The sequence below is a fragment of the Camelina sativa genome, chromosome 7, assembly GCF_030686135.1.
Source record: "Camelina sativa cultivar CO46 ecotype springtype chromosome 7, ASM3068613v1".
Lineage (NCBI taxonomy): Eukaryota > Viridiplantae > Streptophyta > Magnoliopsida > Brassicales > Brassicaceae > Camelina > Camelina sativa.
In genome coordinates, this window is record NC_141886.1 from 4298504 (window position 1) to 4320812 (window position 22309).

Consider the following 22309-nt stretch of genomic DNA (forward strand, 5'->3'; position numbering starts at 1 on the left):
ACTTTGAGAAGAATATCTTCAATCTCAGTCTCAAAATTTTTCTTTCATACTTTACAATTAGTCTCGTTACAGTAGAAAATGAGTGTACTTTATTGTATTTATCCGTGTTAAAGCATCAAAGCACCAGTGGTCTAGTGGTAGAATAGTACCCTGCCACGGTACAGACCCGGGTTCGATTCCCGGCTGGTGCATTTTTGAGCTGTGATGAAATTGGTTTAGCGTTGGTTGGGTCCTTCGCATTCTCCTGAACTTTCGGTTGAGAAATGCCACACTCTGAGCTTTTCATATTTTTTTTCCTTTTGTTCTGTAATAATTTAAAGTTACTAACTTACTAATCAACTCAAGTTAAATAATATGTAACAGAATACTAGGGTTGCAAATTTAAACATGCCAAGTAACAGAATACTTGGCAGCATTTATTCTTCGATTATCAGAATGTGGCATTGATAGGATTGGCCTTTCAAGCAGTCGTTTATTTACTCTGGAAGGAGCGAAATTCAAGGTTATACAATACGGTTTCCCGACCCCATGCATATTGATTAACGAGACCAAGGTCATCATCCGAAGTCGCATGGAATCCTTCTCAAGATCTCAGGTCCCAGGTTTCATTTCACAAGATCCGGAAGATACAACATTAGTTACATGGTTTCAGTTGTTTCAAGACTAACATGTTCTCGAGGTGGTCACTTGTTCATTTGTTTTTCCTTTTTTTTGTATCTCTCTTTATTCTGTAGGTGTTACTCATATAGGAGGCACTGTTGTATGAACCGATATCCCATTTAAGAAGTATAAGGTATGAAATGAAAAGTTTTTTTTTTAAAGAAAAATTTAAACATGATCGTAACGTTCACAATTTTGCTTCTTTACAACACAAATGTTTTCAAAAATATTTTTTCAAAAACTCAAAACAAAATATTTTTACAAATACTCAAAACAAAAATAAATAGTTAAATACCCTTTTGTTTGACAATTTTAAACACACAAATATTAAAGACTGATTACAAAAATGCTCAGAATAGATTATATATGTATTATATCTTCCAAATTGATATGCATTTAAAGAGTTCATTTTTGAGAGTCAAAGCTTTTGTTGCGGTTGTCTCCGAGGACAAAGATTTAGCTTTTTGGAACAAACTGCAAAAAATTCATGAAAAGCAAACCTTTACAGCAGTCTGATTCTTTTACAAGGATGAACAAGTCGTTAATTACAAGTTACTAACTATTTGTTCCATTTAATATGCCATTGGCTCCAAAAACGTTTTTTATTTATTTATTATAATTTAATATTAAATTCAAAAAAAAAAATGCCATTGACTCCAAGGAAACAATTTCTACACGAACCTTGAAAAAAAAAAGTTCTCATCAATTTATATTTCAACCTCATCGAAGTACTCAAATATGTTAGCATTAAATTTTGTTTTTTATGTTAATAATATAGTCTCCTTCTTACTTCTTTTCATTATCATATTTAAATTTTTTCCACATTTTTTTATACTCTTAAGTTTTATTATGTATACTAATATTTGAATACTAATAAATTTCTTACCAAAATTTGAATATTTAAAAATTCAAAGGAAGAAAATTTATTGATGATCTAAAGAGCTTATTAAGATAGAAAAGAAAACATGAAATGAAGTAGCTCATTGAGACACTTTATTTAAGTGCAAAGACCAAAGAAGGATATTTTAGGTTTTTCTTCAAAACTAATAAGATTTTGATTATATTTCATAAAATAATTGAATATTGAGGCATTGAAACTTCTCAAAGGACAACTTTAGTTATATTCATCAATGTCTTACACCACATATATGAGAAGCTCTTGCTCCAACATTTGGTAACACGGGTTTAGATGAGTTTCTCGTAAGACAGTTCAATCTTAGACTTCTTATAATCTTATTGATCCTCTAATAAAAAGTCTTTTCTGTCAATGTTTTTTTTTTCCAATACTATTTGTATTGAAATTCATGTAGTGTCAATGATTCATGAGATCTTGCGCTTTTGGTGAATGGACAAAAAATGGATGACATATTTAGTAAAATAGTAACTTGCAATGTCTTTTAATAAAGAAAAGGAAAAGGTTACACAATTTGACATGTAGAAACTGATTTCCATCTTGTATCCTTAGGAACTGGGTGAAAGTGAATTACCATCTGGTAAGCATGAAATTGGAGCTGCCTCGTTGTTTGCTCAAAGACAAAATTAATGTTTGGTATTATTATTATAAGTTTATTTAAATAGACAAGAAGCACCAGTGGTCTAGTGGTAGAATAGTACCCTGCCACGGTACAGACCCGGGTTCGATTCCCGGCTAGTGCATTTGAGCTGTATCATCAAGGTTTGTGTAGAACCAATTCTCAATGTTTTAATAAAAAGTAAGGAGAATCAAAACTCAGAAGTGACACATATGTCATTTTCTAAGTTGTTAAAATTTGTTATAATAAATTAACTCCATAAAAAATTTAAAATCTTAATTAAATAGTTTATTTGTTATTATTTGTTATTTTTTTTATTTTTTATAAATCATAAAATAAAACTAGCTATTTAACAAGTTCCATTTTGCATAATATTATTTAGTTCATATTATTTTAAAGTAATATTAGTTGATATTATATAAAATATAACTAATTAATAAAATTAAATATATTTAATAAATAATTTAGTTTGTTTATAAAATATTAATAATGTTAAGATAAAATACAAAATAACAAAATAAATATTCAAATAAAATTATCTTAAAATATAAAATTATATTAAAAATAATAATATTGTAAGAATGAAAAACTTATTGGATTTCTCACTCCAATGGACATAAAAAATTAATCAAAAGTTCTCAAATTTCTCTACACTAAAAAAAACTAATATTATATTAGTGAGAGATTCATTTGAGTTTCTGCCAATGCACATGCTCTAACATAGTCGTCCTGTATAATACAGACTAATGTTCAAAATATTAAGATATAACACTTTACTTATTATCATAACAAAAAGATTTCATATTTTTTCTTACAACAACACGGGTAAATTACACACACGATCCTTTTCTACAAAACTCAAAAACAAAAACAAAAAAAAAACCCTTTCGTGTTTGACAATTGCCTATACGGCTTTACAACAGTGTCTTGAATTCAGGGTTTAACACACAACAATCACAGTAAAGCTTTCTTATCTTTTCTTTGTTTGCATCTTCCATTCCTTTTATACACATAATTTCTCCGGCTTCCCGACCATCTGCTAAGAGAACCAGATGTCGATCCATAACGATACAGAGTATGTATCTGCAGATATCGTAACGTGTTGAGTTTTCAGTTCCAAGTGTACCCAATTCTGACCAGACTGGTTTTGCACAATCTTGTGCTTTAATAATATTAAGAAGCATCCACCTTTATTTTGTCATGAAACTGCAACAACAGGTCCCTTTGGGATAGCTTGGTCGTGGTATATGGTGTCTGATACTTTGCTCGGTGGCCAATACCGGAACACAGATCTTCCAATGATGTTCTCTATTGGAAGCGGACCCCTGCATTAACACATTCACCATTAGTATCAATGCGGACGCACACTATTACAAAGACTGCTCATAATAGATAATATGTATTTGATCCTCAAAACTGATTTTGGATTTTAGAGAGTTACCAGTTGTGAGAGTCAAAACTTTTGTTGCGGTTGTCTCCAAGGACGAAAACATAACCTTTAGGGACATACTGCAATTAAACATGTGAAGCAAAGCTTATCAGCAGTCTGATACTTAACAAGAATAAATAAGTGGTAATTACAAGTTACCATTGGTTCCATTCCATACGACATTGGCTCTAAGACAAAATCTTCTTCTTGTACAATGTCATTTACAAGGAGCTTCCCATCACGAATCTACATAGTACACAATGCACAGGTTAGACAGTTGTTTGATAAAAAAGACAGAAAAAAGGGTTGGGTACATTTCTGAGAAAACTTTTTTTGTCCGACAAATCCTCAACAAAAGCAATACCGACCGAGTGAACAAAGACTTCAATGGGTGAAAAGGATCAATCAACAAGTGGATTGGATATAAGGGCTTACTTCAACCCAGTCACCTTCACTTGCCACTATCCTTTTTATGTAAACATCATTGCAACCGTACCCATGTTCCTACAATTCAAAAGGAGAACAACATTTACTTAATTCACAATTCAAGATGCCATACACAGATTGAAACATCTGATGCAAAAAAGTTTGAAACTGTGACCTACCAGCAAAATTGGAGGAGCCTTGAAAATTACTATATCTGACACCTCTGGCTTCCTGAAAAAGTAGGAAACCTGACCAGCAACACCAAGGCAAAAAAACTCATCAGTTTAGTCATAAGAAACTATAAGAATCTCATTCAAAAACAACTAAAAATATCAAGTTACAGTCTAGCAAATTGCCTATGGAGCAACCTTCACATCAATGCCATCAAGCTTACAAGAACAATATGTCCACACTCAATAAAGCATACGATTATCATACAACTACTCCATCATAAACATGTAAGAATGAAGTAATTTCAGAACAGGCTAAAAGTCACCATCCAATTCCATCATCTATGAGTACAATCAAAATCATAGCAATTATAGATAACAAACTCAGAATTGGTACCTTCTCCGCCATAACACGATCACCAACGTCCAAGGTAGGGTACATAGACGCAGAAGGAATAGACTTTGGCTCAGCAAGAGCCGATCTGAAGAGGATAGAGACAGTAACCGCCGTGAAAGCAGCCTTAGCATCCTCAGAACAGATACCCAAAAGCTTATTAACCCATCCACTTCCTCCTCCACTCCTCGAATCCTTACCACTAAACTCCTGCTCATCATCATCATCACCACCACCACACGCCGTTCCTCCTCTGTCCACATCAATATCAGGAGCCTTCTTCATCCATTTCGACCCGTGAAGAAACGGAATAATAGAAGAAGCCTTGAAAGACGAAACCCCCAAAACATTTAACGACGACGACGACGACTCATGAGCCGACGTTGACCTCAAGATCGAGACCAAACCCATCACAAGCGGACTTTGACTTCCTTCTCCGATGAGCTCCCTCGCGACGCTACCATACATGGACGCAGATCGAGTCGGAGATCGATCGAAATCACGCTTGTTGGTGAAGAACCGAGGACGAACCAAGGACTTGAAGCAGCAACGAAGATCGCCGCCGGGATCCACACGGGTCCCGGCGAGATTCCGAGCAACATGGGTGGAGTAGGTGAAAGTAATTCTAATCGCCATAAGTACGAGTCTTAAGAAGAACTTGAGCAAGTAAGGGTAAATTGAAGTGTCGTAAAGCGAAACCTTTTCAGATAAAGAGAGACTCAGAAGAACCAGTAACTCATTCTTAATCAGTCGATCAGTAAATTGAAAGCAGAATCGACGAATTGAAAAGGTCGAACTATGTCCGACGAGGTGGATTCGCCGGCGAAGGTTTCGAGAAGGAAAACGCGTTAAAGGTGGAGACTTTAGAGAGAGGGAAGATCTGGGTATCCCTAAAGGGCAGATCTTTTGAGTTTAATCAAAGGAAGCTTCTTCGTTGGTAGAGAGAGAGAGAGAGAGAGAGAGAGAGAGAGGGTGGTGGTGAGTTTATCTGAGATGAACTCTTTTTTTGTTTATTTTAAAATTAATTTTTGCAGAAAAGTCAAAAGTTTGACCCAAGAAAAGGAAGAAGAAGGAGATGAGTCAAACTCGGCTGCTGGGCTTTTATGGGCCGCACGATCTCGTTATTTGTAATGCCGTTGTAAAATAACGGACACATTAACTAGTGGGAGGTTTTAGTATGTCTTTAAAATATTTTAGCATGCTCGTCGTTATTTATATCATTATATGTTGAGTGCGTGAGGTCAACGATGACGAAACAAACAATGTCAACGCTGATCAGTTTTATGATTTATTGATTTTAGATTAAATATGTTAATTTACGTAGAGAATATGCTTAAAATACCATGGCTTAATCAAGTTTTGAGTTTTAAAATACGGAGCCGGACCAATGAAATGGGCCCTATACAAATTAAGAAAAAGTTGCACTTTTTTTTGTTGTAAAATATCAAGTTTTCTAGGTAAAATGACATTATACTTTCATAATATCAAAACCTACAAAGTAAAAATATATCATTTAATAAAAATCTTATATTAAAAATATATTACTATAAAATCTTTAAAAATAAACTAAAAAAAAACTTCAATTTTTTAAAAAGATAAAGTCATTAAAATTCTTTCTAAATCCTAAACCAATACCTCCCCCGAAAGCTAAGTACCGTCTATCCTCTCACTCACTGATGAAGTCTGAAAGATTCATACTGCATTCAAATATTTGAGTAAGTTAACTTAAGCAAAATTTTACTTATTCGTTGTAATTAAGAATATACAAAAGTATACACGAAGTGTGAGTTGCACCTTCTTTCCTTTTTTTTTTTCTCTGAAAAGTCTGAAAAGGTGATGGAATAAGTCATCATGTACATGTTTCATATCTGATTAACCAAATGTTAAAAAGAGAGTTAACGTAGGATAAGAACTTGATTAACCAAATGTTAAAAAAGAGTTAGCGCGTAGCCGTGTAGGGTAACAATGAAGAGGAAACTGACAAATGATGAGACTCTGCATCCTACAACATATCTGATGCGACGCTATATTCTCTTAGCCAGATAAACAAATTAACATAATCTAAGAGTTTACAGATCACATTCTTGAGAATTGGTCTCGAAGATTGTTTTATATAACTTTTACCATATGCCTTTTTTGTTTTACTATTTCTTTCCCTTGTGAAATGGGTCACATGGTTTACTATGGGATTTGTGGGTACACCGACAGACTTGTTTTGGAAGAAGAATCACTAAGACAATTTACATTGCATAATTTTTGTGGATGTCTTCACATCAATTTTATTTATAAAATACTGATATTATATTATGGGTGTCTTAAAAACAATAACAAACTTAACAAAAGTGTCTCACATTTTATTTTCCAAGACAAAATTAATATATATTTAATATATGTTAAGACACTCTTCTAATATATCTAATGGAGATGGCCTAAATTTTAATTTAATATTTTATAAAATATCAAATTATAAATATGCATACCATAGTTTCTTATCTAATGTTAAATAAATATAGTCAACACTTAAAAGTAAAGTAACCACTATGAACATTTTTTTTTGTTGCTATATAGTATGAGACTGGGGTTTAACTGGTCAAGTTACTCCAACAGAAGAAATGTCCAGTTGATATTTGTTTAAGAAACTCACACACATACATAGGATGTGTTAAAGATGATGTAGATTTTACTTTTGGGTTAATTTGCAAAATGACATTACTTTGAAAACTACTATTTATTAGGGTGCAAATAGAAATAGTTAACACAAGTTAATAAGTTGGAAGAGTTGAATGGACATTCATCCCATTTTTGTCATTTTAGATGAATAAGTTGGACAATTGATTCATCCAATTCAACTAAAATATTAGAAAATTGAACAAATCATTAAAAAAATATGTTCAACTCACATCTATTATTTCGCAGAGGAATATCTTGAATCAGTAAAGATATATTATATATGTATATATGTGCTATTGCAAAAACTTGCCAATATGAAAAGATAGAATTTTGAAAAGGCGCCTAGATCTCCGAATCACACAATGATAAAATAGTTGGTCAAAGTACAATAGGAAAGCTGTATATATATAGAAAAGACAAATTATCGTTAATTTGGGTTTCGCCATCATGTCCTTTATTAATTCATTGAAGCGTCGTCGATGTTGCAGCCATGGCCCATGGAATCTGCCATACTTCTCGTACCGCAGTCCCATTGTTAGTTGTCTCTCCAATAATTTAAACGGGCTTCTTTGTTAATTTGATGTATTCATGTTATTTCTAATTTTTAAACAAATAACTATAAAAAGATATAACTCGAGTCTCGAGTAAGAATTATGTTTGAAATTTTTTTTTGTTAAATAGCTTTCAATTAAAATGCATAAAAAGTAATATAGGGATGATTTGTAGATTATATAGTTTTTAAAAGTAAACTAATAGGAGATTATACAATGAAGCATATTCTAAAAAGAGAGAAAGATAGAACTAGTGGAAACTGAAAAATTAATCCTCTAACTATTTTTGGATCGATCATCTTCGACCACTGCGACCAACACGACCACGCTTGCCTCGTCCTCTGACCGTAATCCATTGATCTTGGAGTTTTTGGGTAGGTTTGATTGTCCATCCTCCTCGGGTACGTTGAGAGGATTCATCACCCATCTCATAACCATGAACTCCAACATCACAATCAGCAAATTGATTACTTCATACGATATTTTCCTGCACAAACTCATTTTGAAATGATCTTGAACAAGAGGGAGAAAATGGGACAATTACCATTGGAGAAGATGACAATACAACTTCAGTGTTGATGGGAATAGGGCTGCATAAGGCAATGGTGTTGGTAGTCGGAGCTTCAACTGTAATCTCAACAAGAGAAACTTCAACTGAGAGAGTAGGGGAGACATAAGTGCAGGCAGAAACAGAACCTGCACCTATCACTGCAGCAGCTGGTGATGCACAATCAACAAGATTTTCTTGTGCAACAATGGGTGTAGTAACACATGAGGGTTTGGCAGCCTCAACAAGGGGTGTTTGGGGAATTTTATTACCTTCAACAACAACTGGAATTACATCAACCTTAGAGGCCAAATTAGAGACAGAACCTGCTTTAGAAAAGAGAAGACATCTAGTTTTTTTTGTGGCCTACAAACCCACATCCACCATAGAGACATAGCCTCTTTTGTTCTCGACAACAATTCTATGTGGAAATCCTTTTTCTAGCTCAATTTCAACCATGAGCTTAGCCACTCCCATTAGAGACAGATCCAACCTTGGTTTATCAGTAGCCATAGGTTCGCGTAAACCCAAAGCTATCCAACTGATTCCCCAGTGCGAGTAAAGACGACTAAGGAAGTTTTTTAGCGTAACCCAGACCGGGACATATGTGATATCTGGCAGAGCTAATGTATCAGCAGAAGTCCAAGGAGCAACGAACATGATGCAGTCATCAATGTGCCATAAACCGCACTGTAAAACCCAAGCTCTAGTTGGTGCATCCGGAATATGAAACAAATAAGAGGATTCCCCAAATTTTCGTGAGAAAATCTTACACTTTTCCCCCAAATTCTATTAGCCACTGCATTGATGGGACCTCCATATGGTGTAAGGCAACGATTAAATTGACCTATCACATATTCTTGTTGATTCTCAAGTCCTCTCAACAAGACATGGTTTGGAATGTGTACCTTGGGAGTTCCATCTTCCATGTAAGTTGGTGTTGTTGTTCGATGGAGATTTTGGATCGAAGGGTCCATCTTTGCTGCTCATGGAAAGCGTAGTTGTCCATTCTCTTTAATCGCTGGAGGAAGAAATGTCTACATCCGGATCAGCTCTGCCTATTTCCATTGGAATTAGAGTTTCATGACGGAAAGGTTCAACTTCCGGGATGATTTTAGGCGGTTTTGCCCATGCTCCATTGGTGGGAACAAATGGAGTAGAGACAGGAGCTGCCGGAAGCGGAGATGAGTGCTGCAAGGTTTGAGTCACATCTTCCGTCGCGAGAGGAGAGTTTAGAGCGTCGGAGTTCTGACAAGAATCGGTGGCAACAGAATCCATCAAGTCAAAGAGGAGAGACTAGATGGCTCACCAGAGAAGAGATTACCGGAATCAGTCAGTGATGACTACACGACGGCGGTGTAGCCGTTGAAGTGAACTAAGATTTGCGTTAGGTTTTTCGCCTTCGAGAGAAAAATTTGGAGGCCCAGTTCAGATTTTTTTATGTTTGAGATTTTCACGTAAGAAAAAAAGATAAGACCTAAAGTAAGAAATACGTATTAATCTACTGGTTTTCAGATTGAGAGATTTTGAAAACATACACATATTGGTTCACTACTGATTCACCATGTTAAATTAGAAACTTAGACCAAATCCACCGCAGCAACTCTCTCATGTTGCTTTAAAATATATATATATATATATATCTATTATTTTAATCATATATATATTTATTATTTTTTAATAATATTCTCTTTTTCTTCTTCTCTCTCATCACTCTATTAATTTTTTATTAATAAGTGTTTTGGTGAGCACTCCCCACTAGAAATGACTTTATAAGGGCATTATTAGTGGGATTACTCAGGAAAAATTTTGGTTAAAAAATAATATATAATAATAAAAAAGAAGAAAAAAATAAAAAAATCGATACTTAAATTGCTCGCGCAAGAATCGGTTCTCTTAGTAAATAGACAGGTGTCGTTTTTCTATTGGTTACTATAAATAAAATATAATAAAAATATATATATGATTAAAGTACATTTTTTATTTTTTTAAAGAATCGTTAGAGTGAATTTTTTTATTCTTTTAAAGATGGTCTAATTGGTGTGAAATATAATCGAAAACACAAATGGATCTAAATTTTCTATATTTTTTTTTGACAATTTCTTGGCTTCGTTGATTTCTAAAATTTCTTAGTATATAATACCATTTTAAAAGAAGAATATGAATTTTCATTCTAAAATTTCTTAGTACTATAATACCATATAACATTTTTAATTTATTCATCAAATTTATCTATATGTGTCTATGTATGTGAATTTAGGCATGCATTGTATGAATCAATGTCGATATATATATATATATATATGTGTGTGTGTGATTATGTATTTAAAATATAGCTAGTATACTCTAAGAGGTTGAGTTTCGTGGGACGATCTCGTAAATAAAGCACATCTATTTTTAATCATAATCTTAATGAGAATCTTTTTTAGTTTTTTGTTGGGCGATGAGTGGCATTGACATTGACCTTTATTTCATCAACAAACACGCATGTGAGAGATGTAAGGATTACAACATAACATGCATGCATAACAAACAAAAACTGAATCCAAATGAATAGCTTTGTATGTTGTTTTGATTTCCTTAATAATGGTAGTTTCTAATGTAGAACAATAAGAACTTTTTTTTTATCGTTTGTTCTAAAGTTTTCTTTTTAGAAAAAGGAACTTTCACTGAACAAATGCTAAAAAGAAAAAAATGAAGAGGAAACTTAAACATGCATGACAGACTTGTGAAGTGGGTCTACATGGTTAGTTAAGGGATTTAATTATGAACTACACCGACAGATTTTTTTCTTTTCTTTTTCTGGAACAGAATCAGTGAATCACTGTATAATTTAAACTAATATTTACGATATTTCTAAGCTTATAATTTGTTTTATTTGAAAGTGTTTTTTTTTTGTTTTTTTTTTTGAAAAAGTGTTTTACTTGAAAGTTAAACTATAAACTAAAGGTAGAATCACGGTGCCAAGTTATATACAATTATACATACATTTAAATTCAAAAATAGTATGCTTGGCATGTTAGTTTTAGTTGAGGTCACATGTCGGTAAAAATGGTTTTTATGTTAGTTGTGAGAATAAAAATACGAGGGTGTCCTATCAGAAATGTAAAATCATAACGTTCGTAAGTTTGTCAGTGGGGGAGGTTGACATGAATCAGCAGTCGTTCGTACATGCCATTTATAACATTGGACCTGCTTTGATACCGACACTGGCTTCAAAAAACTATGGATTATTTTTTCTGGAGCCATATCTAAATTGAGATTATTATGGATTTGCCATTTTTTATCCATGTTTCAGAGATTTGCGGAAAGGTTTAAAAAAATTTATTTGGTCATCTATTTCACCAAAGTGCACTTATTTTTTCGGTCAAGAGGCCTGAGAGAATTCCAGAGTTAAGAATGCTTGAGCTAGAGTAGTCTTAGGATAGATGACTTTCCGAAGGGAAGTGACTGTCGAAACTGTGCGAGTGAGGACAAAACACAGGGAAAAATCATGTGGTGATTTGTAGGGATGGTAACAAGTCTTTAAAGCCTCCCGGACGTAGCAAATCGACTGTCGGATATGGATGGGCTCACAGGCCTAGTGAGAGATCGTGAGGCCCATTAAGAAAAGTGGGCCCGTGGAATGGGATTGGACATGGGGCCCACTAAGAGGTGGCGGTCGGGGCGTTACAAGTGGTATCAGAGCCAAACCCAGTCGAGTGTGGAGTCGAGTGGGCTCATACCGTCGGGGGTGACGGTCTTGGTGCGCAACGAGGACATTGCAATCTGTTAGTGAGGGTGAATTGTGACACTCCGGTTTCAGAGACTTGCGGAGAGGTTTAAAAGAATTGATTTGGCCACCTATGTCACCAAAGTGCACTTTTCTTTTCGGTCAATAAGCCTGAGAGAACTCCAGAGTTAAGCGTGCTTGAGCTGGAGTAGTCTTAGGATGGGTGACCTTCCCAGAAGTGACTGTCGGAACTGTGCGAATGAGGACAAAACACAAGGAAAGATCATGTGGTGATTTGTAGGGATGGTAACAAGTCTTTAAAGCCTCTTGGACGTAGCAAACCGGCCGTTGGATATGGATGGGTTCACGGGCCTAGTGAGAGGTCGTGAGGCCCATTAAGGAAAGTGGGCCCGTGGAATGGGATTGGACAAGGGGCCCACTAAGATGTGGCGGTCGGGGCATTACACTTCTATACAAGGTTTCAACAACACAAACACTAAAAACAACATCATAAAACCGAGAACCTAGATCATCCTCCTCCTTATCGCCATGATTCCACGTCACACATACCTGCACCAAAAACAACAATCGAAATGTATAAGTATTATCACAAATACTTAGTGAGGCAATCCTCTCATCTAGTAGGCTATACACACAAGAGAAAAGACAAGCATAAGAAATTCACAAAGAACAATCAAACCAGGTAAGCAAAAGGACACATCTGCAATCTCCTGAACACTGGTGTCTACCGAGAGACCCTCCTGGCGTCGACCGACACCAACCACCAGTGTCGACCAAAAACAACCACCCAATGTCGACCGACACATACCTCCAATGTCGACCGACACCCTCAACAGTCCATCGCGGAACCATTTGACCGACACACCCTCCTGGTATTGATCGATACCGATTCCCTAGCATCAATTCTCGTCGACTCCAACGACATATCACGACCTCCACAAGCCACTAACTTGTCCATAGCACTTACAATAGCCAAACCAAGCCATAAACAACCACAAAATCGCACAAACAACCACAAAATCAAACAAACACAAGGAAATCAATCATCAATCATAGAAACACATGAAACAGAGATCTAATCACTCATATAAGCCATGGTCATTCATTCACCTTGATTTATAAATAAAAGGACAAGAACACTAATATTCAAGCCTTCTAGTAACCTCCAAACGTCACTCCATGCTCAAATCTCCTTTCTAATGCTCAGAACACACCAAAACTAGCATAAAAAACCTTCTCCTTCGCTCACAAAATGATCTCTCAATTAATTCTCTTTCTCTCTTATCTCTCGGACGAAAACGGCTAACAAAGCCACTAAGGCGTCAAACTCATCCTTAAATATGAATCCTAGGGCTTGTCTTATTAAACCGTGCCAAACCGAAGAAATTAGAACTAACCCGAATACTAACCGATAAATGATGTGGACCGACACCCCTCGTTGGTGTCAACCACATGTGTCGACCGACACCTAAACCGATAATTCGGTTTGGAAGCGTTACACTTTCATTTTCTTTTTCTTCCTGATTTGGTACAATACAATAGAGAAGCTGTAAATATATAGAAAACACCAATGTTCTAAATTTTGGACTAAATATTTATCTATCATGCTCTTCATTAAAGCGTCGTCGATGTTGAAGCCACGGCCTGCCATACTTCTCGTACCACAGTCCCATTGTTATCTCTCCAATAATCTGAAGAAAAACAGATCAAACACATTTTTTTCTTTTCTGTTAAAGGCACAGATCAAACACATATTTTATAGTTTTTACATATATTTTTCCCTACCACGTTGAACGATGCAATTATGTGGGACAAATCCAAGTGTCAAAAAACTATTTGATTGACATGAGACAACAAACCTTAATTAATAGGGTACGAAACGTTTTTGACGTTACAAATTCTACAGTCAAAAAGATATATAGGAGAGACTACTAGTGATTTACACGAGACAACTAACCTTAATTAATAGGGTACGAAATGTTTTTGACGTGAATAAAAATGAAGATGTCATGTCAGCTTCATACGGTACTTAAGACAATTACTGAATAGCAACGTGAATATGATTTTTCGATAGTACACATTTGTTTTTTGGGGATAACAATTGATATTGGATCTTGTAAAAAGTCCAAAATTATAATACTCCAGTAAAACTGTGATATAATAATTGATACTGGATGCTGTCATGTTAATAGAAAGTTTATATGTGATGTTCCTTCACTCGAATTTAACACGTTATACTAGTGTATAATAAAATATGTAATCCATTGCAAAAATTCAGAAACCACATATGTGAGGTTTTTGATGTTCTACCGAAAAAAAAAAAAAAAAAAAAAACAAAGGAATCGAGTAAGGTGAGTCATGACGCTTTAGCGGTGAAAGTGTTTCCAAAATTCCACCATTTTCACTGTGAGCATTATCGACGCTTTACGTGATATATAAATTCAGCAAATATGATTATCAACACACTGAGTATGTTGGTTATTTATAGTATTCTGAATACGTTGGGGACCTCTCTTTCTCTTCTTCACATCTACTTTTCAGTTTTTCTCTATAACATTTGTCTTCTTCCGTTGCCAGCACTAATGGATAACACAAACCGTATTCGTCGCCCTCACGGTGGTAATGAACCCAAGATCATTCGACATAACTCCCAAGGTTTCTCTTTGATTTAGTTGATATTTAATCGTTGTTCCTTTTGGTCTATAGTCCACTATTATATGTTTAATTATTTTATCACGCTTTATTTGATATTTACTTGAATTTAACTAAATCTAAAATGCAGAAGTGAGTAGTATGGAATGGGAGTTTATCAATATGACCGAACAAGAAGAAGATCTCATCTTTCGGATGTACAAACTTGTCCGGGACAGGTAACATTTTCTTCTTCTGTTTATATGGTTAAAAAATTTAAAACTTTTGACCTAGTTCTATCTATATTATATTCTGTAAACCTTCTGCTCTTAATTAATGTTCAATTGAGTGTATGTATTGTATGCTAAGTAAAGCTATATATATCCACGATCCAAGATTCAATGGGAGATATATGCTTTCTAATGCATTATGAAAATTTAGATCTAAATAGTGAAATCTTGAATCTGTTCGAAACCATATATGGCTCTAGATATAATATAATCGTTTTAAGGATCTGATGTCGAATGTATTAAGTATACTTAAAAAAAAAAAAAAACTACATAACATGATTTATTGTAAGAAGTGTTTTAAAATATCGTATACACGATGTACAGTGGGAAGCCACACTGTATTATATATAGCTATACAATTAATTGTTCAATATGATGAAAGCTATATGGTCCATTTATACGGTGTATGTACCGTAAAATCTGCATATATGACGTCTTTTTAAAGAATTAGAAACAAAAAATATGTCATTTAAAAAAAACAAACTACTAATTTTTCTTAATATTAACTATAATTTTTTTATAATAATTGTTCTATATTTTTATACTTATTAGTTATTTAAGATTTTCTAAAATGTTTTAATTTAATATATGGGTATGCTTGTATAGAATTCTTCATGCTTATTATACTTATTTTTTTTGTATTATAATTTTGTTATTCAATATTCATATTTTGACAAATTTTATGTTTACATATTTCTTCTAAAAAATTATCCACCATATAGTCCCCGCATATGGTCGTAGAACACCGTATGTCTAGCATATAACAAAATTTTTAGAACATTGATTATAAGCATACATATAAAAATCAGTTTTATATATTTTTTAAATATATCAATTTTAAAAATATTACTATAAAAAATTTACTGATACTTTTTTAATAAATCTTTAAGTAGATATTTTTAAGATTCAAATCCAAATCTAAATCACTTATATTTGAACGAATATCTTAAGTCTGGATATTCAAAAAATATAGAGCTAAATCCGAATAGTTGTAGTTCAAATGCGGTGGATATGAATATCTTTCCTCCCCCTAACGCAAAGCAGTGGCGTCATAATATATATTTCTGGTATATTTATGATATAGTTTTATTATATACACTTAGTAGGGCTGAGCAAAATAACCGGTAACTAAATAATCGACCGAACCAAATTGAAAAAATCAAACTAAAACCGAACTGACAATTAAATGGTTAACTCAAATGTGATTAAAAATTTGGTTTTATTTAGTAATTTAATTTTAAAAATTTATTATATAGCAACTAAAATAAAATTAATTAGAATTATTCTTTAACGATTAATGTTTAGTAAATAATTTTAGATAATATTAGTTTTAAATAAATATATAAATCACTAATAATTATTCAAACTTTTTTATTTAATAAAAGAGTTTTGAAAAATAATTATATATTTCAATTTATTTTGATAATTATCAAGTTTAATAAAATAATAAAAAATATGAGCTTTTAGAAAATAAATCAACGGTTAAAAAAATCGACTATGTAACAAATCAATTAATAAAATAATAAATCGACTTTGTTAATATAAGTCAACAAAGAAAAAACATAAATCAACAGGAATAAAATATAAGTCTACAGTTGAAAAAGTTAATCTATTAAGAAGTCAACTTAAAATGGAATAAGTCTATTAAGACCAAACAAATCGACAGGAAAAAAATATAAGTCAACAAACAAAACAAAAAAGTCAACATCATCAAAAGTCGACAATGTAAAAAAATAATCAAACAAAAAAAAAGTCGATAGTTTTAAAATAAATCGATAGAAAAATAAATAAGTCGACAAAAATTAAACTTAAGTCAACCATTCAAAATATCAACCTTATTAATAAATCAACGTAGAATTAATAAGTCAACAATAAATAAACAAATCAACAAAAAACAAATATAAATCGATGAACAAAAAAAATATGTCAACCATTAAAGAAATCGACTATGTTAAAAATCTACTAGCCATAACATAAGTCAATTGTTTAAATATAAGTCGATGACAAAGATAATCAAGTCAATAAAAGTAAAAAACAAAACCATTGTTCAAAAAGTCGACATTGTAAATAAATCAACATTGATTAAAATAGGTCTAAAATATTGATATATATATATATATATATTATAAATTGTATAATCTTGAATTATTTATTTTAAAATAAATTTAAATCTAAATAATATCAACATAAATATTTAAATTCTTCTTTTTTTATTCAAAATTATAAGATCAAAAATTGATTCATGTAATCATTATTTAAAATATAATAAATATATTTTTTTCTAATTTTTATTTATTAATTAATTTATTTCAAATTTAAACATTTTTAAAAGTAATTTATTTTTAAAATTTAATTATTTTAATTATAAATTAAGTTTTTCTTATTTTTATTTAATTGTTAAAATTGTTTAATAATAAGGGTATTTCTGTCCATTTTTATTTCAAAGTATGTAGTTTTCAAATAACTATAATATTAAGTGTAGTTTTCAAATTTTTTATAAGATTTGGTGTATTTATAAAAATCTCCTTTAATTTTTTATGAATTAACTTAATTAAATTGTATTTATTTTTAATAATTTGTAATTGAGGACAAAATAGTCATTTAGTGCAATACATAAGGTACATTTCAAAGAGTTAAAAAATTTAGTATAGATTCCAAATTTCGTATTAAGTTTAAGGTATGTATTCAAAAATTTTCAATTTTTTATTTGCTGTTTTTATATATGTTTAATGTAGAATTTTAATAAATCTTAGTGAGCTATTTTTATTAGTTCATAAAACGAAATTTATATTATTAAATACTAATATGTTGTTCACAATTTGCATTATACCAGGTGGGATTTAATAGCAAGGAGAGTCGTAGGACGAGAGGGTAAGGAGATAGAGAGATTTTGGATTATGAAAAACTCTGACTATTTCTCTCACAAATGATAGCACTGCGACATCCTCCATGTGTTTCTATGTCTCATCCTCATTAATTTTTGTTATTGTGGACAAAATAAGCTTTAATCATTTCTTATTTTCATCAGATATTCACATGATACCTCCAGCTAGTATTATAAATTACTTCCAAATAAATGTGATCGAATTAGTACACTAGTATATTGTTAAAAATGTTTCTTATCTGAGGGAAAGATTTGTGTTGCCTTTTGAAAAAAAGTGATACACAAATTTTGCCAATTTGTCAATGCTTTATTTGTTTGTCTTTTAGGAATGTGATGAGTTGATGTCAAACAGTATTACTGGGACATGTTGGGGTTTTGGTATTCCTGGGGAGTGTTTGGGCGGATTTTCTCACCAGCTTCTTCTCTCATATGTTTGTTCGACTACAGCTACACCAACTGAACAAGAGTGTAAGTGGATAATCTATTACCCTTAGGACCTCATCGGTTAGGTGGCAATTGGAGCATTATGTTAGATTTTACTCTGATTTAGGCTTCTATAATGACTACAGATCGACGTTTGCGTGATGATATTTGGTGTGGTTTCCCAATATACAAAGGCTTTAGAAGATGAAGAGAATGCTAGTGACACATGTAACCTACTTGTTTCCACATGGAAAACTTGTAAGAGCTTGAATGAATAGTCACTTAAAAGAATATTAAGATGTGAGTGATTTAACAAACGAAACTTTTGAAACAAAATGCAATAAAATAAGTTGTTTCCTTGGTGATTAGGGTCCTTGTTCCCAAGATGAACCAAAATCTTGTTTCCCAAAGTCACTAGTGACATTTCCATCGACCAGTCACAATGCAAACAAAAGTAGAGAAGAATCTTCAATGTGGGAGTGTGCATAATGCACCTTACTGAACCAGGTAAGTCTTCCTTAGAGTTTGTATGTTTCTTGAATTCAAACTTGAAGTTTACTTTTGACTCTATTATGTTTTCTCATTTATTTTTTATTTTTTCTCAATACTAGTCTATGGCTCTATTATGTGAGCTATGCACTGCAGCAAAGCCGAAGGAAAGGGAGATGAAGCACAAAGTCTGGTTGTGCAAATTATGCACTCTTGAAAATGAGGTGAGAATTGAGAAGTGTGAGGCTTTAGGTCAGTGGAGATACTCTTATGGAGCACCATTATTGACACGCTCTCCTAATACCAACACTTGAAAATATATAACTATTAAAAATATTGTAAATATATATATTAAAAAGGAAAATTATGATAAAATTGTTATTGCTAAAAAGATGCAATTCTAAATAAATAAAATAACAAAAAAAATCATAATGCATCAAGGCAGCTTTGTAATTTTTTTTTAACGATCAGAAATATTAATTATTTTATTAAAAATTATGGTAAAGGGATACAATCCTCATATATAAGCATTTATTGATATTTATTTTATCAATAAAAATATTATGATGAAGAGACGTGATTCTAAATAAAAATATTGAACGAATGATTATAACGTGTATATGCAACTTTCTAATTATGTAGTTGTAAAAAGAAAAAATATATAACCTTTGTTAAATATTGAACGAATTCTAATATGTTGAAGGCTAAGATGAATCCATTCTGTTCACTCATATAGTGGGTGCGGTGAAGTGAATTTACCTACTCGTTTTTACATGATATTTATAATCTTTGGGCCACTTCAGATACATTGTCGACCAGTTCAGAAATCAATAAACCATCTGTATCTGTTTAATCTTTGGGCTAGTTGATACTTTTTGATCTTGTTTCGCATCACTCATATATATATGTATATATAGATACTCGTAGATACATTATCGATTAGGTACGTTTTTGTCTCCGGCAAGCTCTAAAATTGTTAGCTGAAGTGACCTGCTGTAACCATGTTTTGATGTTTTAATATTTTTTTCCAAACTGCATTTTTAAAAATATTTTTTCTCTGAAAGTGTTACCATACTACATTAATATATGCTGGTCTATTATTAATTCTTTTCCAGCACTGTTTATGGTTAAGCTTCTTTCTATTCGGATTTTAGTTAAATCTAAACACGGGAAACAATAATAAGGAAGGTCCTCGCTTGGCAACACCGAGTGTATTTTGAGATACTGAAACTATTAAACTACAATAAAAAGGACAGTTCATGCGTCGACTATTTATGTCAATGAAGTGGTTGTAGTCCTAATAGATAACGATTGACGTACTCTGGATCTTGAAATTTCGTTAGTTCTTCTTATTTATTGTGTAAGAAAACCTAACATAAATAAGATCTGAAAACAGTGAACCTAACAATATACTGATTGTATATTACTTAGACCTGACTGGTTCAACCGCAGCATTTGCGGCTGCGATTGCGGAAGATTGCGGAAGTGGATAGTTACGGTTTCAAGCGTTATTAAGCGTTTTGAATGATTGGTTTAGCGTTTTTAAATGGATACGTTTGCGGGAGTTTTATGACTGGTTGACCAGCGGGTGCAATAACGGTTAAAACATAATAAATGTAATATATAATTATATAAATATTTTTAAACACCAAATTTTTTATTAAACTTGATTTATAATTAAAATTCATTTAATAATACTAAAATAATTATTCTGAAAACAAATAAATTTCATATTAAAGCGATAGTTGAGAAGAGTCATTGGTGATTTGTTTTAATATTTTTCATAAATAATCTTATTTTCTTAAATTTTCTGATGAAATGTTATATTTATTTAGATATTTTTGGAACTTATGTGCGATGTGCCATTAAATTTACATCAAGTTTTCCGGGTTATTGTTAATTGGAATCTTATTTTCTTGTATAATTGTTTATTTTCTAATCTCCTCAATCGTATATGTACTTCATTTTATCCCATCTTTAATGGATAAAATAGTTAGGTAGAAAATATATAAAAAAATATTTCAATATCATTGATTTGTTTTTAGTTAAAAAAAGAATCCAACCGCAACCGTCCGCAACCTCATACACTTGTGGGAAGCAGCTTTTGGAATTCAGTGATTTCAAGCGGTTGGAAGCGATTGGAAATGATTGGGAGCGATTTGTATGATTGGTACCAATCGCTAGCAACTGCTACCACCCACAAATGCAATGTTTGCCGGAAGTAGCGGGAGAATCAATTAATATCTTAATATCAAGAAGAAATGTTTGACATATTTGTCTTTATAAAAGTATGTCCACTAGTAGTTTCTATCAAGAATACTCTCACTTCAAAATAATAAAATAATATAAAAAAAAAAAAAAAGTTGAGAACCGTTTTCTCAGAGAATCGTTTCTTAACATGTGTCATAGAGAATCGTTTCTTAACATGTGTCATTCTAGTATAAACTAATCTTTTTTTAAGATTTATTATTTAAATATATAAAATATTAAAATAAAATAATTAAAATATATTATTTTGAGAAATGACGAGGTATTTCTCCGATGCAGATGGTCTAAGAGACTTTAAGTACATTAGTTACACAGATGTTATTAATATAACGAGAAGGGACACTGATAAAAAGATAGTTAAAAATAAATGACGTCATGCCGCATCATAAGGGATCGTAGCTTTCTTATGCCCCAGCGCTAACGTGTGTACACTCTACTGCCCATCTAAAGGTCTTTTGCTTCTGTCACTAGCGGCGAACGTACTTGACGAGAAGCCTTGGTTCCTTTCGTTAGTTAAATCAAAATAGGTTTTGTCTTGTGACTTAATGTTTTGTAAGAATGTATGAATGTATGGTTCTATAAATCAAAGCCTCATTGCTTAACTGTTATGTATGCTTCTATCATTCTTTTTCATGCTTTCCGCTTGGCAATATTGTAGCTGCGGTTTCTTTGGCCTTTGTAGCCCTTCTGCTGTACTTGCTGAACCATTTCTCCATTGTTGGAGAGTAGAATTATCTATAAAAAATCTAGTTTGACCATAAAAAAAAAAACCGTATGGTTCTTTATATATATTTTTTCGCGCTGAGAAACAATACTATATGGTAGAAAAAACCTATTGGTAAAAAAACTAGCGATGAAAACTTGCCCTCAATTAGAAGATGAGATTGTTACGTGTCAGTTTTTTACAGCAACTGAATTTATTATCACGAAAACATTTATTGACTCGAGTCATAAATATTAGTTAGTGCCTCTATGTATATATATTTGTATTGTACATATAAAAAAAGTACGGTAATACTCCCTCCGTTTCATAATATAAGATATGTTAGAGAATTTTGTTGTTTCATAGTATAGGATGTTTTCAAGTTTTTATGCAACTTTTATATTAGTTTAATATTTTATATTATGCAGTTTTGTTGATAATTGGTTGAACTTTTTTAAAGTAGTTATTTCTTAATATGCGTGATTTACTCAAAACATCCTATATTTTAA

At 32.3% G+C, this 22309-nt stretch overlaps 2 protein-coding genes and 3 non-coding genes across 10 annotated transcripts; 4 read left to right on the forward strand and 1 right to left on the reverse strand.

Moving 5' to 3' along the window:
• The first annotated feature begins 120 nt into the window (after nt 1–120).
• TRNAG-GCC (transfer RNA glycine (anticodon GCC)) lies at nt 121–191 on the forward strand. Its single transcript has one exon. It is a non-coding gene; the product is annotated as a tRNA-Gly (tRNA).
• A 5-nt stretch (nt 192–196) lies between these two features.
• On the forward strand, nt 197–281 carry LOC147940830 (small nucleolar RNA snoR114). The gene has a single exon (XR_015563022.1). It is a non-coding gene; the product is annotated as a small nucleolar RNA snoR114 (small nucleolar RNA).
• Nucleotides 282–2245: 1964 nt separating this feature from the next.
• On the forward strand, nt 2246–2316 carry TRNAG-GCC (transfer RNA glycine (anticodon GCC)). Its single transcript has one exon. It is a non-coding gene; the product is annotated as a tRNA-Gly (tRNA).
• Nucleotides 2317–2950: 634 nt separating this feature from the next.
• LOC147940832 (thylakoidal processing peptidase 1, chloroplastic-like) lies at nt 2951–5790 on the reverse strand. Of its 4 annotated transcripts, none has more exons than XR_015561077.1 (7): nt 4615–5784; nt 4227–4295; nt 3990–4125; nt 3781–3867; nt 3634–3701; nt 3381–3517; nt 2951–3275 (listed from the first exon to the last, which is right to left on the reverse strand). XR_015561077.1 is itself a non-coding variant. In XM_087456977.1 (7 exons), exons 1-6 carry the CDS (start codon nt 5245–5247, stop codon nt 3391–3393), a joined length of 1053 nt encoding a protein of 350 aa, XP_087313103.1. In that variant the 5' UTR covers nt 5248–5784; the 3' UTR covers nt 2951–3275; nt 3381–3390. The 4 variants fall into 4 exon arrangements, 2 of the variants coding, with proteins under 2 accessions (XP_087313103.1, XP_087313102.1); XM_087456977.1 differs by having other exon boundaries at nt 4057–4125; XR_015561076.1 differs by having other exon boundaries at nt 2951–3517.
• An 8498-nt stretch (nt 5791–14288) lies between these two features.
• LOC104700442 (MYB-like transcription factor TCL1) lies at nt 14289–19269 on the forward strand. Of its 3 annotated transcripts, XR_015561078.1 has the most exons (8): nt 14389–14581; nt 14690–14767; nt 14895–14982; nt 17867–17904; nt 18244–18385; nt 18487–18598; nt 18710–18847; nt 18952–19269. XR_015561078.1 is itself a non-coding variant. In XM_087456980.1 (4 exons), exons 2-4 carry the CDS (start codon nt 14695–14697, stop codon nt 17961–17963), a joined length of 258 nt encoding a protein of 85 aa, XP_087313106.1. In that variant the 5' UTR covers nt 14289–14518; nt 14690–14694; the 3' UTR covers nt 17964–18128. The 3 variants fall into 3 exon arrangements, 2 of the variants coding, with proteins under 2 accessions (XP_087313106.1, XP_087313105.1); XM_087456980.1 differs by lacking the exons at nt 18244–18385; nt 18487–18598; nt 18710–18847; nt 18952–19269 and having other exon boundaries at nt 14289–14518; nt 17867–18128; XM_087456979.1 differs by lacking the exons at nt 18244–18385; nt 18487–18598; nt 18710–18847; nt 18952–19269 and having other exon boundaries at nt 14344–14581; nt 17867–18128.
• Nucleotides 19270–22309: the final 3040 nt, after the last annotated feature.